This window comes from Peromyscus maniculatus, chromosome 12 (genome assembly GCF_049852395.1).
Source record: "Peromyscus maniculatus bairdii isolate BWxNUB_F1_BW_parent chromosome 12, HU_Pman_BW_mat_3.1, whole genome shotgun sequence".
In the NCBI taxonomy this organism is placed as follows: Eukaryota; Metazoa; Chordata; class Mammalia; order Rodentia; family Cricetidae; genus Peromyscus; species Peromyscus maniculatus.
Genome location: NC_134863.1, coordinates 35,634,746 through 35,653,820, shown reverse-complemented (window position 1 = coordinate 35,653,820; position 19,075 = coordinate 35,634,746). Strand labels below are relative to the sequence as shown.

General features: G+C 40.8%; 1 protein-coding gene across 1 annotated transcript in view; it reads right to left on the bottom strand.

The window, feature by feature from the left end:
• The window catches only part of Cd200r1 (CD200 receptor 1), a 28,069-nt gene extending 14,086 nt beyond the window's left edge, over nucleotides 1-13,983 (bottom strand). The window contains exon 1 of the mRNA XM_006975776.4: nucleotides 13,624-13,983. Coding sequence (XP_006975838.2) covers nucleotides 13,624-13,978 — 355 coding nt within the window. The 5' untranslated portion in view covers nucleotides 13,979-13,983. The remainder of the gene's footprint in view (nucleotides 1-13,623) is intronic.
• Nucleotides 13,984-19,075: the final 5,092 nt, after the last annotated feature.

The window sequence follows — 19,075 nt, the reverse complement described above, 5'->3', positions numbered from 1 at the left end:
TGCATTAAGACAAATACTACATGCCATAAAATACTACACAGATCTGGACACAATGATAATGAGAGACATTAATATCTCAATCTCACATCAAAATAAATCTTTCAAACAAAAACTCAGCAAAGAAACCGCAGAGCCAAGTTACACCAAAGATCAACTGGACTTAGATATTTTACCAAACATTCCACTCAACAAATATGGACAAACAGATAGAGACAACACTGTCTCTAATATTGGCCACATTATAAGATACAAAGTAAGTCTTAATAAATGCAAAAGATGAAATAATTTTCTTATTCAATATAGTGGTCAATATTGTGTTGTCTTAGCTAGAACAACACAAGAGAAAGAACTATCCCTACTTGCAGATGGTATGATTCCGTATTTACTTGGTCTGTTTGTGGGGCTCCTAGTGAGATCAGGGCCTGTCCCTGGCACTTGAGCTGCCTTTTGAGAACCTATTCCCCATGCTGGTTTGCCTTGCCTGGTCTTGCTGTAGGGGGAGGAGCTTGGTCCTGCCTCAACTTGATGTTCTGTGCTTTGTTGACTCCCATAGGAGGCCTGCCCCTTTCTGAATGGAGAAATGGATGGGAGGGGATAAATGAGAGATGAAGGGAGGGAATAGGAGAGGAGGGGGAAACTGTGGTAGACATGTAAAATAAATGAAAAACTTTAATAAAGAAAGAAAAGAAAAGAAACAAACTTTTTTCAGCTGTATGGAAAAATGGAATTCACAGGAAAATGGATGTAACTAAAAAAATATATATTAAGCAAGGTAACCCAGGGTCAGAAAAACAAATGCCATATGATCTCTCTCATATATGGATCCTAGCATCTAGCTATTAAATGTATGTCCAGGAGGGAGTAAATATGGGTGAAGGCCAGGAAACTAGAAAGGAGTCAGTCAGACTTGGGGGAGGGCAGGGCTTTAGGAAAGGGGTGAGGAAGACAATAGAACAAAGCAGAGGAGGAACCAGCAAGTGGGGAGCAGGTATTGAACCAAAATGGAATACATATAAAAATCCCATCTGGAGACTTTGTATTCTGTAAGCTAATTTTAAAAATAAAACATTGTTTAAAAAAAGAAAGAGAGAGAGAGAGAGAGAGAGTGAGAGAGAGAGAGAGAGAGAGAGAAAGAAAGAAAGAAAGAAAGAAAGAAAGAAAGAAAGAAAGAAAGAAAGAAAGAAAGAAAGAAAGAAAGAAAGAAAGGCCAAGTTTTAACACATGTACCATCACCAACACATATCAAAGACCTTGGTTCTGAATGAAAGCAGTATTCAAATACTTTTCCACCAAAGTCAAAATCGGCACAGGAGAATGCTTTTTGGTTTTACTGTTAGCGAAACTTCTTAGTAACTTAGTAAGCAGAAGTTTCCTTTCCCAAATCATCTTTGTCACATATATGCCTGAGCAAGCAAATACCGCCCACACGGGACACGTCGCCTAGGCATGACTGTGCAAACCCGGAGAAGCTTCCTCAGTGACAGAAAAGGGCTCTCAGAGACAACACATGACTTCCTGGGGAGATTAAACAATTGTCATCTGTTGCAAAATGCTGCGTTTTGAGTGCACACTCAAAAAAAAAAAAAAAAAAAAAAACACTGGAGGGAGGCATTTCTGAAATACCAGCATTAACAGTTCCTGGTTCGGGAGCCACTATTAGCTCAAATCAAGCACAGAGTGAGCCATAGTGAAGCAGCTAACGCTCCTGTTAATAGTCACTTATTATTACTAATGCATAAAAATGAGAAACAAAAAAGTAAAGATTTTCTTCCTTTTCATTCATTTGTAGGTCTTTTGGAGGAAATGCAAACTTACGGTTAAAGGTCTAATAAGTGAACTTTGTATCAAAACTTTGAAATCAGGTCCAAACTGTAGGTTTTTAAACATGAAGCTATGAGTTCACAACTGTATTGCCACAAAAAAAAAAAAGTATAAAGTAGTTTTGTTTCCACATTTCTACAGATATTTCAACATGGGTACTGTGCTACGTAAAACTCATTCTTATTGCTTATCATAAACTTCAGAACCTGTCATGTGCGTTGTTATTTAACACATGAAAGACACATCAGAATCTGTGGAAATATCTAAGGAAAAACAAGTAAAAGTATTTCTGTCTTCATTTGTCACTCTTAAATCTCAAACTTCGTGACTGTTCCAACACACTTGGGTCTGAGTCTTTGGAGGCGAAGCAGGAAGCCATTTCTAATGGCTAGAGTTACTTCTTCCTTTTCCTCTGAATGTTTTATATAATGAGGTGAATTACGGTGCATTGCTTTCCCTCTGACAAATACATACAGTGTTGTTTATTTGTTTTACAAACTATGTATAAGTAGAATATAAAAGCACATTGTAAACTGAGATGGTAAATCCATTTGTAATCATGGATCCATTTCTCCTAAAGATTCAAGGTTTCATTTTATCTTATTTATTCATTTCTTTTCAGACAGGGTCTGTCTATGTAGTCCTGGCTGGCCTGGAGCTTGCTACATACCAGGCTGGTCTTAAACTCACAGAGATCCACTTACCTCTGCTTCCCAAGTACTGGGATTAAAGGTGTTTGCCAGTATACCAGGCTTGAGGTTTTATTTTAAATGAATGCATCTTTGTGACTCATATCATCATCATAAAAGATCCAGAAATTCAGATAGCATTGGTAGACCTTAGTTTAGCTCAACTGCAAGGTGACTTTTGCAACCCACAAGGACAATAAGGTCACTACAGTGTGGAAAATTCCCAGCTCCAGTAAAGGTCAAACATGGCAACTTTAATTGTTATTTGGTGGATGTTTTTCTACATTTTATAAGCTGCATGTTGTAGCTGTAGGTTAGAAAAGTGTCATTTTTTTCAAGGTATTTTTGAATTATAGATAGAATGAGATTAAAGCTCGTTGAATTGTGGGATTAAATTGCCTATTTCTCAGAGGTTCTGAGACTAAAATTATCATCATCCAAATGACCTCACTGTATTCTACTCTAAGGCAGTGGTTTTCACAGTGTGGTATGGAGATAGGTGGAAGTCTGTGATAGCTAACCTGAAGATCCAGGAACACCACATGCACACACACACACACACACACACACACACACACACAATGCATACATGCATATACACAGGAACATATACCACATAAATATTAAAAAAAAAACTTAAACAAGGATTATTCTCACCTTTCATATGAAAATAAAATAAATCAAAGGTTTAAACATAAAGAACAAAAACAATTTTAAAAAAATAGGCAATTCTGTTTTATTTTGTCTTGTTTTGTTTGAGTCTTGAACAGCATACATGATGAGTAGGACCTTACTTTGCTAGACCTAAGGGGTTTCCTGGGATGCAGAAAATTTAGTGCTCAAACCAGAAGAAAAAAAAAAGAGTTCCAGGTAAACTGAGATGGCTCGTTTGCACTGAGCAATCAAAAGCAATTATGAGAGAGAATGTTCAATATTTCTGTTACAAACAACACAAAAAAAAGCAAACGACATATTACTGCTGAGAGCAGGACATGTATGTGATGATGAGGATGAGTAGACAGTTAAGGAAACAACGATTCTGCACAGAGAATAATCACCTCAAAAGAGTTGCTGCTGTTAGAGCAGAAGCTGGAGGGAGTCTGCAGTGGTCTGCTTCTTAACTCCCTCAGGTCCTCGATATAGAATGAGCCCTTCATGTCTGTGCACGTCATATATTGTACAACATAGTATATGTTAACATAGAAGAAAGTTAAAGTAATTGCAAATTTTAAAAAATTGCAAATTAAAAGTACAAACATGTATGTTTTAGTTTTAATAGTTTAAGCACAATTGGCTTAAATTATGGATCTAGGAATTGGTTTCATATTCTTAGACTTTATGAAACTATCTTTTCTTATGAAAGATACCAACCTAGCAGCAGACAACACCCTAGTTAGGTGTTAAGGAACAAAATCTGGACAGAAGCCCAAAGTTCTAGTGAAAACAGAGAAGACATCAAAATCCAAGTCAGAACACCAACCAATGTATTAGGTCTTCATTTCTGATCCCTGTAATCTTACACGGGCTTCTGAGAATCTCAGTTGCTTAATTACACATGTGAGAACAGAGTGTCTGACATTATGAGTGCAACTTATGTTCCTATAGGCAAGGGTGATTCATTTCATTATTTGTGAGTGGTATTAAGAGGGATAGCTAGGCATGTGGAAGAAATAAGATCAGGTTCCTATCTCACTCCTCAGACAAAAGGAAAGCAAATATTTAAATATAAAACAAAAGCCCTGGGAGAAAACATGGGTAGTTTGGGGTTTTTCACCTTGAGCAGGGTGGAGGATGGGTAAGATAATATGCTGCTGGAGCTGTAGGGCTTCCTGGGATGTGAGAGTTCAAGTACTGAAACCAGGGAGAAAGTTCCAGGTAAAATGTGACAGTTGACTTTACCCAGAAACTTTTCTAACTATAGAAACTGTAACTAGAGATCAAAATATTAAAATATTTAACTCTAGGATTTAAATCCTTCATATGGAAAAAAAAATCACTAAAAAATTTCCAGGCAAAATTCTAAAGACTGTTCACAACATTGATTTTGGTCATCAAAGGCCAATTTTCCTCAGAAAATATCAGAAAGTATACAATCAATTTGGAAAAAAATGGAAAATCTGAATGAAGGAAAACTGGACAACAGACATAAATATCTTGACAAAAGATTAAACAGCATCTTGGATGTGTCATAGCTAGCGACTTTGATCCTACTGGTCAAGTGGGATTCAGAGATCAAATAAAACACCCAGATAGTTTATAAAACAAAGACATGAAGAAACTGCTTACAAAAACAAAACTTAAGAAACAAGAATTCAAACAACAAATTCAACGGGTAGATAAAATTTAGAAAGCAAACAATACTTATGGTAAGTAATAAATTTTATTCCATCCCACAGCAAAGTAATTATCTGTGCCGAGTGCTAATAAAAGTCATCTTGCTGTATCTTAAAGAAAAAGAAAAAGAAAAAGAAAAAAGAAACAAAAAGCTCTTATTTCTCAAAAAACTGAAAATGGCCAAAAGTCCATCTGTAGAGAGCTAACTGAATGGCATGAAACAATGTATTTGAGAAGCACAAAATAATCATTTTAAATGTTTATGAATACAAACTATGCCAAAAACTTCAGTTGCATTATTGGACCTAATCTTCCCAGCAACTCTCGACACTAGACTAAGGAATAGGCAGCTAACTTAAAGTTTTAAAAATATGATATGAAGAGTGACAACTGAGAGCTAGCTCAAGCCCATAAACTGCCGAATGTCTGTGGTATGGGAACTAGAGAAAAGGTCAAACCCAGACCTTTAAAACATGTATACCTGCGGCTCTGTTGAAGGCTGTGAGCTTGGCAGAAACAGTGTAGCAAAACAGAAAATAAACACAGTGTCATGAAATCCAGAAGAAGAAAGATCTCCTGACATGAAGGATCTAAATCAAGTTAAAATGCGGAAAATCTTGAAGTCAGAACTTTATAACTTGGCAGCAAGAATGTCAGTGATGGCCCTGAAGTCCATATAAGGAAAAGATCTGAGTAAAGATGCTGGAGCAGAATCCAGCCTGAAAGGGCCAAGAGAGTAGAGCCGATTGAGTCAACAAAATGGAGGCTTAAACTCTCAAGGATTCTGCCCTAGACAAGATGGAAGCCGTGAGACCGTGACCTTGTTACCTGGTCATCTCAAACTTGGGTAAGAGATGGAGCAATACATGGTGCTTGAGAACCAAGGACGTGTCTAAAAACAGAGGAAGACAAAGTGTGCTTGTAGATGGGAAGAACAGAAAAGAGTAAAGAAAGGTAACTGGGAAAGCAGGATCCTAGATGTACTGAAGGAGTAGGAGGCAAAAAGCCAAGTGGTTTCCTTTTGAAAAGACCTAAGAGGGCATGATTACAGACACACGCGGTGGTAAGGACATTCAAGGCAGCTACCATTAAGTAGCTTGGTGTCCGGTGACTGGTAGAGCTCTATGCATACTAGGATGAATGAAGCAAGGTCTCAGATGCTCTACCACTGGTTAAAGTTCACATTGCAAGATGGGTGCATCAGAAATGATCCCAGTCCTCTGACTGGGGGACTAACCCAAGTAAGAAACTAACAAAGACCTGGGGCAGCACTCTGAACCCCAGCTCTACCCATCATCATCTGCAAAGGTTCCTGAAAGCACAGATACCTGGAACTTTGAGAGCCTGGGTGTCCCTAGCGGTTTAGGCTCCACAGAAGACTCCGTGTGGCACATCTGTTGTTGTTTTGTTTTGTTTTTCTCCCTTGCTTTTTTGAGACAGGGTTTCTCTGTGAAGCCCTGGCTGCCCTGGAACTTGCTCTGAAGACCAGGCTGGCCTTGAACTCAAAGATCTGTCTCCTGACTGCTGAGATTACAAGTGTGTACCACCACTGCCTGGCTCTGTGAGACACGTCTTAAAAGTGTTGGATTACAATCGCCCCTGGGTAACTTCTAAGAAGGAACCAATTAAGGCTTGCTTTGGGAATAAACACAGCTAGACTTAATCATTTGGAATCTACACGTATTTTCCACTTCAACTTTTTTGTCAACACCCCAGAAAGGGTCATAGAAGTAAATTTCCCTGCAGCATGCAATGGGGTAAGGCAGTGGAATTTCATGGTAAAGTAAGAAAATGTCAAAAGAAAAAGGAAGTTACTAAATACCTTAAAATTGCATGCACACACGGAGATCAGAAAGACATTTTTACTGAGGCACCGCATTGTCTCAGATGGTGTTCTTATCATTAGCATAGTCCCAGGTTTACCACTGTTGATAGAGGAGGGGGAAAAAAAAAGAGGTAGATTCTGCTTTCCCCTTTCTCTGCCGCCTAACTTCTAGAATGAGTGGCCGGGGCTCTCAGCATCGATTTTCCTCCCACTCATTTCCCCAGCAGTACCAGCAATGTGGCTGCTCCCCACCCCCCCCCCCACCCCCCGCAACACACCTTCTACTCAAAAGGCAATCTCAAAGGCCACCACCGTCTTTATAGTCCCCCTATATCTTCTCAGCAGTACTGATGCACCTGAGTTGCTTGGCTGGGTTTTTATACTGGGAAAGTTAGAATTAAAATGGAATTGTTTGTACTAAGGCTTAATTTAAAAAAAAATTGAATAAAATAAATAATGTCAGAAGATTATGACGGACAGGGATCTTGTGCTTTCTGTGTGGTAATAAGAGCTGTTGTGACACTGAAGAACTGTGGATAAAGGCCACTGCTACCTTACACAGAAAACAAAAGACATTGACCCAACCACTATGGGCAAATGTGGACAGACCCGACTCACGGCACATCATGGATCCTTGCAGCCAGTGATGATAACTTGAACACACCCTGTGTATCCCTCTCTTTCCACCTTTAAGAATGTCCCTTGCCAACCGGGCAGTGGTGGCACACGCCTTTAATCCCAGCACTCGGGAGGCAGAGGCAGGCGGATCTCTGTGAGTTCGAGGCCAACCTGGGCTACAGAGTGAGTTCCAGGAAAGGCGCAAAGCTACACAGAGAAAGCCTGGCTCGAAAAACCAAAAAAAAAAAAAAAAGAATGTCCCTTGCCTCCTTGAATACACACACAGTCAACTATGACACGTACCAACAGGACGCTACTGCTCCTAAATACATTTACTAATCTGTGGGTCGCCTCTGGCGGTTCGCTCTCTAAATTAACAACGCACTTGGGCACTTTCTCCTTCTGAAGACCCTTTCATCACCCCCACCACAACACCTACACATTTCCCCCTCTGCCTCCTTGCCTGCCTACTCAGTACCCTCTCCACAAGTTACCTTTGTCCTCCAGCACCTTGGTGTGGGGTATTCCTCTCATGTCAGCTGCTCCTCCGTGTTTAAAAACATTTTGTTTACTTGCTTGTTCCTTTGAGACAACCTCTAATGATGTAGCCTAGGCTGGCCCATACTGCCTGCCCCACCAACCTAAATGCTGGGATTGCAGGCATGCACCACCATCCGTAGGTCTTCACCCACTCCTGTGTCTCTGATTCTCCCGGTATCCCTCCCGGCTTCCAGAATTCCTACTAAACCTCCACACCGTTGATTCGCTCATTCCAACCGTAAATCAGCTCTCTCTGAATATCGTGCAGGCTCTTCCACCAGCCTGGAGTTCATCTCACAGCTCTTCCCGGCTAGCTCTGCCATTCACCATATCTGTCACTTCCTCGGGGCAGCCTTCCTGACCCTCTGACAAGATCCGACTCACCAATTACATTTTTAGGCCACCCTGTATTTTCCCTACATTCTTTATGTTAATTATTTTCAAGAATTTGTTTAATATCTGTCTTCCCTACCAGATTCTAAGCTCCAAGAAAATAAGCTCTATAGCTGTCTTTTTTTAAGTGCTAGGGTTTAATTTAAAGCCTTACACATGATAGAGTAATGCTCTGGCACTGAGCTATATCCCCGGCCCCTCCACATCTTTCTTCATCAAATATCCCCAGTACAAAGCACAGTGACAGACATATGGCAGAACACTCCCTTACTTCTTGGCTGACCAAGTGGCCAAGCCTCATTTTAGCTATGACTTGTTTTTCCTTAAAAAGAATCTCAACCCTAATTTAGTCGCTATTGTTTCTCTCTTGAATGTCACTGTCATTTCCAGGGTATCACACCTAAAATCAGGGGTTCCCATACACACACTCTGGCCACAGCTCTTTCCCTTTGACTGTTGGTACTGGAGAGCTGTCCCATGCCAACTCGTCCACTGAAAGGTAAGGCGACATGGTCAGCAGTTCCTTGAACGTGGCTAGTCTTCATCGGTCCACATACAAAATGAAAGATTTAGTATAGAGGTGTCTTGAGTCTGAAAAGTCTGTGTCGCTTAATAGTGTCATAATCACTTGTTTCATAACTGAGGAAATACTGTCTGAAAAGATTAAGTAATCCTTTACAGATGAAATTACCACAGTTAAACAGATTAAATGTGGCAAACCCCAGCAACAAGGATGAAATGCTGAAAACTGCCCTAGAAGATAGGAGATAAAATTTAGAGAAATGATGTGAGTGGCAGACTGACTTCTCATTAGAGTTTTTTAGGCACTAAAAGGGGGTAGGGGGGAGCCAATCGCTACCCAGAATTCTACACATCTCTAGCAAATAACATGCTTTGATAATGAAAGTAAAATAAATGTCTCAAACATAAAATCGTTAATAATTCTTTTCATACGAAAGAAAACTGAGGGAACTTCTCAACAGCAAAAAGAAAATGAAATAAAAATTAAAGATAAAAAATCGATCGGGTAAATAAGACCAGATAGAGACTCGGAGTTTCACGAAGGAAGGAAGAACATAAGAGGTGGCAACTGTGGTGCGTATCTAGAATGTGCCACCCAGAATCCCCTTCAGGGACAGCCCCTTGCTCCAGCCGAGAGCGCTGCCAGCGGACAGCCTTTAGTTTTCTGGGACTTCAAAGGGGGTTTGCTTTCCTTGCTCAAAATCAAGCCCTTCCCGGGGCAGCCCACCCAGTAACTGAGTAAGGCGGAGATATAAAGACCAGCGTTCTCATCGAAGTGGAATCTCTCAAGGGCCAGCTAGCTCAGTAGTCCCCCACCCCCACCTGCTGTGTCTGATCAGAGTGAGGGTTGAGATGCACGAACGTTCTGTACATCAAACTCCAGCTAAGTCTGACTCCGGGAAAACCTGCCATGGCATCAACAGTTAGGAGCATCAGAGATGCTTGAAGAAAATTACCTCCTTATCAACGGAAGAGCTGCCGGGTGGACCTCAGTGCTGCAGCTTCTCTATGGTACTTTCCTTAAACAGAATAAGATTATGTTCCCAGAATGGAGCCTAGGTTTTCAGACGTGCAAGGCATATAAATTCAAGGTATGAAAACCTTGAAATTCTTTGTTTAGGGCTAACGCATGAATGATGTCAGTTCTTGGGGGAAATGAGTAGATTATAATCAACTCTCATAAAAATTACATGTGTTTGTGATGTTTATCATTTCTTAAAGTGATAAACGGTGATTACTTCTTAGTGTCACACAATCCAAAGCTACATGACACCCATTGTCTGGCTCCCTAGACCCAGACAGGAGCTAGAAAATGGGAGTCAGTGACATCAAGGGAGAAGAGGAAAAATCGCCTTGTCACTGATAACATCTTAATGACTGCATAGATTAATTCTTCAGACGCAATATAAAACCAAATGACCACTGGATAGTTTTGTTCAGAAGCATCATCCGCTGAAGTTCCCCTAGTCTCTTTGAGACATAGTTTACCTACAGTGAGTACCTTCATTTATCCCCATCCTGTTCTAGCCATTCTGAGCTGGCTAGCCTCCCTGTATCTAATGTATGTCTCAACCCATTTCTCAATCTCAGAGCATTTCTTTCCTCCTAAGTACGTAATCTGTTGGCGATATTTTCTCCTTTCCCATCTCTTCTTAGATCTTGCTCTCTGTTACAGAGAGGAAAAGAGATTTTGGCCCCTCAGACCCAAATGTCAGCATTTCTGGTGTTTCCTCCATCATTCAAATCTCTGTATTGGCTTAGAGGGAACATCTGCTCCATACGTGGTTCAAAACTGCTGGATTTTTCTATACTCCCCAGTATAGATAGGAATGTCTAGCATTCATGTCCTTCCTCTACAATTCCCTTCTCAGCCACCAACATAACCCTATTGTAAGAACCCCTGCTAAGAAACTCCCTATTTCTATTATCTCACAGCTCTTCCTGGCTAGCTCTACCACTCACCATATCTGGTATGCGAATACTTTACTGAGTGCCACTGCCAAGCAAGAGGATGCTGCCGCCACATTATTCTCCAAAACTACTGCCCTAGATTATTGTTTCTTTTCACAAGCTAACAGATGACCTCGCCGTTAACTATACAATATCCAGATGATCTATTTATTCATTAAAGCCCCTGGGAATGCACCCTTATTTTTTATTATTATATAACACACTGTTCCTGCAAGCTAGGTCCCATTGTCTCACAGAACCTCCTGGCCTTTGTTCCTGTTACACATCCCTCCTCTCAATTTCTTCTCTGACTTTCTCTATCTCCCCAAAGCTGTCAGTCAAGACCCAACTCCTCTGTAACACTATCAACACCCCATGGTTTTACCTTTCCTCATTTTTACTTTAATATTTTCTGATTTTTTTTTTTTTTTTTTTTTTTTGGTTTTTCGAGACAGGGTTTCTCCGTGTAGTTTTGGTGCCTTTCCTGAATCTTGCTTTGTAGACCAGGCTGGCCTCAAACTCACAGAGATCTGCCTGGCTCTGCCTTCCGAGTGCTGGGATTAAAGGTGTGTGTCACCACCACCTGGCATATTTTCTGATTTTTAAATATTCCTTGAGGATTTAATTTTATTTTCATCTCCCTCATTTAGATTGCTGGAAACTTTTAGCCAGTATTCTTATACATACCACACATGCACGAGAGAGAGAGAGAGAGAGAGAGAGAGAGAGAGAGCTCTTAGCATTTTTATTTACCAGAATATTAAGCATGAACATGCAGAGAAAAACACACATATATATTAAGCTAATAGGCAAATTTACAGCTGGCACAAAATTTAAAAAAGGAAGATAAAGCTGAAGTTAGTAAGGACAATTCATTGCTTTTTTGAAGTTGCTTTTAATCTCCTCCGGTTACTACCTGCCCCCTAGTGGAAGATAAGGAAAATGAGCAAAAAATATGAAAAGGAAGAAAACACTGCAGGGGTAGGTTCCTTTTTTTTTTTTTTTTTTTTTTTTTTTTTTTTTTTTTTTTTCAACTCACATTGACAAAACCAGTAACTTCAATGAAAGGTGGAATGAAACCATAATTTGAACATGAGAAAACCTAGAAGACAATGGAGCAAAAGTAAGTAGAAAGAAATGGCATGGTCTGTATGGTCTGTGAGAGTGGAGGACAGGCAGCCACGCATGAGGCGGAGAGTTTATTCCATTCTTTTTAACTTCCCCCTCAAGCATTGTTATTAGATAAATACCACATGGTTTACAGCTTAAAGTACATTTTAAAAGTAAATAGGCAAAAGAAACATATCCTATCCTTTACCCTGACACCCTCCCCCTCTCCTGTGTGAACCGATCTTACATAGAGCGAGCCAGCTACTCCTGTCTGGGACACCAGTACCAAAGCCATAAAGTTGCAGCCTGGTTGGCTTTCAGCTCACCATTCTAAATGACTTCTCGGTGACCTTATCATGCCAGATCATGAGTATAAAGCAATTTGCTTGTTTGCCTTCGAAACACTTGATGATTTTATGATACAAGCCTGGACTGCGGAGACTTGATGAACGTAGCATCTCCAACGTGTGTTCAGACGCAGTTTTAAAAACTCACCCTTCAGCCTTTAAAATTCAAAGTATCTGTTACATTCCCACTTTGTTGCTTTTCTGTCTGCTTCATAAGGCAACCTGACACAAACAGCTCCTTGCCTGCCTGGCTTCCCCTGTCAAACTCATCCTTCACACATTTCAGGAGCTTTCCAGAGAAGCCCAGCTCCTGAAAGATGCAGATCTATCTTGTTCTTTTCCCATTCAATCTATAGCCCAATATTAGCTTAGCATTTTTTCAGCAGCGTTACAATGGGCGGTTCTCTTTAGTGAAAACGGTACGGGTGAACTGCTCACGCAAGTGTTCTGTGATGCTCCTTATCACCATGGACAAATCATTTCACCTCTCTGAGCTTCAAGGTCTAGCTTTGTAAAATGGAGCCGTCTTTCCATGCCTACCTCACTGGGTTGCTATGCACATCAAAGAGAAAAGATACTTGAAAATTCTCAGCAGAGAAGTGCAGGGGTAGACCATAGTTATTTTACGTGTGCTCACCAACAAGGTTATCATGAGATAGTCTTTTTTCTCGGCGATAGACAAAAATGATTTTAAAGAAAGTCTGATGAGAGGGGAAAAAACACCATTTCTCCTTTAAATCGTTCAACTCTAAAATTTAGAGCTAAGTCCGTTGCTCCCTGCAGCTTCTCCATCGACTAAAAGTGAAACATGAAAATGCCTCCCACATCAACTCCCACCTCCTTTCTATAGTGAAACCAGGACACCCCCACAGTAGCCCCAAATTCTATTCAACTCCTACAGGAACGTAGACATTGAGGAGTGCACCTTCTGATTCAGAAAGTGTCTCCTGTAGCCCACACATCTTCAAGATAAATACAGACATACATCACAGACATGCCAGCGTAACTGTATGCATGAAGCCCACAGTCACAGAAAGTGAGAGAAAGAAACAAATATTCCTAACTTACACCGTTGGCAAGGGAGACCTAGATGGGTTATGGAAAAAGTCAATCATTTAAATTTTTTTTTCGAAGAGGGAGAAAATACAGAGAACCGATGTCACTTGGATTGCTATGAATATGCCTTTAATTTATTCTGCTTTGCCCTAAAAGGGAGGGGAAGACGAGGACACAGCAGTGGAGGAAATTATAGAAACGCTTATATTGTGGGACACAAAGCAAAATAAATAAGACAACGCAGAAAGTAGGGGTGATGAGATAACTCACATCTGGAGGACCCCCACCACCACCCCATCTCTACAGCAGCAACTGGCTTGCTTGCATTTGCCTGGCGAAAAGGACAAGGCTCAAAAGCAGCACAGAGCAGGTCTCTCTCTCATCCCTAGTCATTCTCCCGAGGAAAATTCAGACTCACCAGCCACAAAGACCCCCCATATCAAGAGTACCGCTAGGTCAGAAGTTCTCCAAAGGCAGGACATTTCTGGTTTCTGGCGTCTGCCGCTCACTCGGTACGTTTTCTCCTCACAGGTAGGGGAGCAACAGTGACCATGGCCAGGCTCCCTCCTCTCTCCCGCTGGCTTCTGCGTGGTAGCACCTCTTAACCCATCAGCAGCAAGCACTCCTTTCCTCTCTGCCCCTTCCTTAGTCTGATTAGTAACTTGGAAGAGAAGAAACTTCTCTGGGACTTGACACAGCAGTAGATTTCCTGTGCAATGCCCTGAAGCTTTGCAGAGGAAGCAGATTGAGCGACTTAGCTGCTTCCAGCTCATTGGTTCTCCTCTCCTGCTGCCCACAGATAAACTGTACAGTAAGGTTCTGAACGTGCCTAAGACAGATGGATTTGTCCATTCAAAACAGAAGTGGGATTTTTACCTAGGGGGCGGGGGGTCTATGCTTGTAAATTTCCCAATCACAATTAAGTTCTGGAAAGTTCTCCAATTTGGGGGGTTGGGGGGGAATGTATAGCCTTCTTCAGTCTTTAAAGGTAGAATAAATGTTTCTCCTTGGAAATGCTTTGGTGAAATTACTACCTGGTGTGGAAGCCCAAACAATGTTAGGAGCATCATAAGTGTATCACTTTTCTGTTACTCCTCTAACAATCCCAAAATTAGTGGCTTTAACACAACACAAATGCAGTGCCTGTGAGGCAGAGGCTGAATGACATTGTATGGGGTTAAATGGCATTGTGTGGGCAAGGCATGGCCAGGCAGGGCTTTGCTTCTGGAGGCTCAACCTTTCCCAGCACCTCGAAGGTGCCCCTGCTCTCTGGTCTGTGGACACCTCGTGCTGGCCTTTGCTCTGTTGTCATACCTGATTCCCTGACCATGACCCCTCCGCCTCTCTCTTAGAAGGATCCTTTGTGATCGATCTGGTCCTGGTCATTATCTCTCCATCTGATAGACCCTTCATTGAATTACATCCACAGAGTCCATCTTGCCAGACCAGTGGACATTCAGTCACGGACCTCTGTTAGAGGTTCAATACTGAATTTCCACTCACTCTCTCTGACTTTTGAAGAGTTAGGTTCTTTCAGTTGTCACACATCTGAGATTCTGACTTTCCAGAAAACTTCTATGTAATGTTACTAGTTCATATGCACATAAATTATAGCTGAGAGGAAGAAAAAAACAACAACTCTGTGGTAAGAATTTCCTACCCCAGGGCAAATGCTCCAGGAAGGGGAAGAAAATATTGCAAACAGGAAAAAAGATAAAAACAGCACGCATTTTTTTTTTCAAAGTTGGCAGTTCCGTCTTCCCGCTTACTAAACATTAAACTGTGTATTTCCCCTCCCCCTCTCAAGCTTTCTCAGTGAATCAATCTGATTCAGATAATGAGATAAGATCCTTAAGAACGAGAAAGGCTTGAAGATGTGGGCTGTGACAATGAGTGGACAGTGGCTGTCCTCCCTTCTGTCGGTGATGCACCAGATATCTGAAAAAAAAAAAAAAATCAAAGAAACGTCATTTAAATCGTGATACTGTTTTTCCATCACACGAAGCTGTTAACACTGTAGGTTCTGGTGACAGACAGAACCAGGGCTTAAATTCTCTGCCAGGCAAATGTCAATGATGTTGGCTAATTTTCTTAGTCATGTCTGTATTCTTTTTTCCACTTGATGTTATAATGACATGAGCTTTTTTTTTCGTGTCATCAAAAACGCTTGATGATGAGGGGAACAAAATGGCCTAGTGGATAAAGGTGTTTGCCAGCAAGCCTGAAGACCTGATTATACTCCCCAAAATCTACGTAAAGGGAGAGGGAGAGAACAAAGCCAAGTCCACAGCTATCCTTTGACCTTCACAAATGCACCATGGCATGTACACACACACACACACACACACACACACACACACACACACACACACGCACACACGCACACACATGCACACACACGCTCGCGCGCACGAGGGGGACCGGACACATTGTTTAATTTTGCTTTTCTTTATTTTTATTCTCTTTATCCTTCATTTTTGAGATGGCCTGGACTCAGACTTTCTGTGCATCTGAGAATAACCTTGAACTTCTCACCCTCCTGTCTCCCCCTCCCCAGTACTCAGATTATACTGTGACCTGTGTCAGCACACCTGGTTTAAGCACTACTGGCAATTGAACCCCTGGCTTCTTGCATGCTAGGCAAGCATACCATCAACTGAGCCACATTTCCAGCCTGAAAAAAAAAAAGTTACTAGTCATTTATTTTAATGCCTGCTTGATGCTAATATCAAAACTAAGCTCAAGGGACCTGCAAAGTTTCAGGGAGACCTGGTTGCTGGGCTGAGCACAGCATTTCACAATTGCCGCCTCTGAGTTCTTCAGACTCGGCTCCCACGCCCCAGTCTGAGACTTCAGGTGTGATTTTTCACAGATAGGCTCCCTGTGCTCTCAACTGAGAACAAACCACAAGCTTTAACCAGCTGTGTGAGAGGCGATTCAATGACTTCAACACCATAGAATTCACCAAAGAGTGGAAAGAGTGTGCTTTTTCTCTCAACACTCCCATCTTCTACCCTCACGCCCCACACCCCAGCTTTCTCAGCTCCCACCTTCTCCTCTTAAGAACAAGCATTTAAGCCTCCAAGAGTTTATCATCATCCACTGTGCCGTGAGAGTCACCATAATAAGAGAAGTGTGTGTGCATCTTGTACAGGCTTCTCTCTGGAAAACCTCAAGGCCCTAGTTTCTTCCTGCATGTACTTTTTGGTACCAGACCTCAGGAGACAGAGCAGAAGAATGAGAAAGGATCAAGAGAAAGAAATTGCTCAAGCAGAAACACAGACCCTCCAACTGTCTTTTACTGTTATCTATTACGAATCAGGGAATTTGAGGAAGAAAGAAAACAAAAACCAAAACCAGAATAGTGTGATGGAGATTTAAAACAAACCGAAGCAGGGTGGGATGGCATAGATCAATCGTGTGGTAGCCAAAAGCCAAAGGCTTAGCAAGCTTCAGTAAGTTAGAGCCCCTTTAAGCCATGACAACTGCAAACTAGTAACTTAGACTTACTCCAAATTACGTATCTGTCTACAAAGGCTATTCAAGTAAACATCTAAACATCGTCTGCTCAGGAGCATTTCTCAGTCTCAAAGGGCTGGGGTGTAGTTCAGTGGTTGAGTGCTTGCCCAGCATGCTCAGTCCCTAGCACTGAAAAAGGGGATGCAGCCAGTCAACTGCAGGTTTCTGCTTTCACATCCTATCATTATGTTGATATTTACCTTGAAAATTTTCACTTCTACTTACTCTATGTCATCAACATAAAAACCACCATATGTATCATGTAAGAGCCAACCATTTTGTTATAATTTTACCAATTGTACAAAAAATTAGACATGGGTGTTTGAAAGCAAAGTACATACAATGTCAAACAAGTGATACACATGTTCAGTGGTTAGTGTGTTAGCATACTTTGTACGGATAAAGAAACATTAGTGGCCTTTTATTTGTTGCTAAGAATCAATTCTAAATCTCACTGGTCACATTCATGGTAAATAACACTTACTAAGCCCGACACTTAACACCCAAAGCAGAGTCCTAAACACTTCACAAATATTACTCTATTTAATTCTCTCTACAACCCTATGCAGAATAGTATCTTTATTATTCCCGTTTTACATTCCCCCTTCTTAGCCAAAAGGACTAGGTAAATTTCCCAAAGACACACATGTGACACATGATGGAAGCAGGAATAAGACCCAGGAAACCTACCTTCATAGTTGGGTACTTGGTTAGTTAGACTTTCATTTTCTAAACCCTTTCTAATGCTCTGTCTTGTCTTCAATATATCTTCCAATAAGTATTCATCTGTCATTTATTTTCTCTTTCAATTTCACACACTTATTATTACATTGAGGTTTGTTGTCGTTTTGTGTGTGATTATTTAATAAATAAACCATCTGCTCTAATCTAGTTTTTATTAATAATACTGCTCTCTGCTGCCCACTACAGACAATTTTGTGAAACCAATTATTAATGCTTTCAAAATTATATTTGATAAATTCGGTTAAGAGCTTTACTTTGAGATTTTGAACACAACATAAGCTATGCACTTGCACCCTTAATTAATGTCATCTATAAATTTATTAAACATTACATAGTTGGGCATGGTGATGCATGCCTTTAATTCCAGAATTCAGGAAGCAGAGGCAGGCAGAGGCAAATAAATCTCCCTAAGTTTGAAGCCAGCCTGGTCTACATAGCAAGTGCCAGGATACCCAGGATTACATAGAGAGACCTTGTCTCAAAAAAAAAAAAATTACAACTGATTACCTAATGGAGAGTGTGGGTGTCCTAGCCAGACCACATGTTATTTAAAAGAGTAATAATGAATCTTCTGAATTGCTGAGGAGCTTAATACAAAGAGTATAAAGAAACTGATAGATAAGAGACTCCATGCCTCATTTCAGGAAAACTTGAAGATTGCCATCCTTGGGTACTGTGGAAAAGAAACTCAGAGATGGAGTTTGGTGTGTGGAGAAACTTTAGCCATCATTTGTACAAATGAAGGGATAGAGGGAGGTGGTGGAACAGGGAGAGAACACTATACAAGACTCAGGTAATCCCATACAGGGTTCCAGAGTGTAAATCATCCTTTCGAGTTGTCCTCTATTGGCCCCAAATGACCAGGTTCAAAGCTTCATACTCATCAGTCACAATAGCTGGCTACAGGAAGACCTGAGTGCGACATTCCAGAAAAGTTCTGAACTGTGGACAACACCATCAAAACTGGAATAGCAAAAATCCTTTACTGAAAGGGGTCACATGGCACCTTGCAGTGTCTGCTACGAGAATAAATACTGAAAAATAATCGGATCCATTTCTGTGCTCAGACACAGTGCTTTTCTGTGCTACCAACTGTATTTATGCCCCCAGAAGCCAAATAAATGGTAGAGTTTGTTGAGAATACAATCTTGAAGTATTTTCTGCATTAAGATATTTCCTACTGAAAGCAGTTTTTACTTGTGGGTGGTAATTGGGAATTCCAGAAAAATACAGAAGTCAACCACCACCACCAAAAAAAAAGAAGAAGAAGAAGAAAAGAAAATGAAAATCACCTCCACATATCTTGGCTAAAAACTAACAATGTGGCAAAATATTCTAAATTCAGATAATGATCATCTGATCTTCAAGAATTACTAAGGCTGAAAGTTGAAAAAGAACATTCCACGTGAAATTATCTTAAATGCCTCAGATAGTATCAAATTATTAAATAAATGAATTCCTTGGCCTTCTTCTAAAATAATATGAAACATGAAAACCACAGCAGTCACAAAAGCTGATGTTTTCCTGAAATTTCATTCGAATTTCATTGGCTCAAGATTTCTAAAAGGGAATGATAAATGTTCTGTTGAATTATTATGGTTTTACCT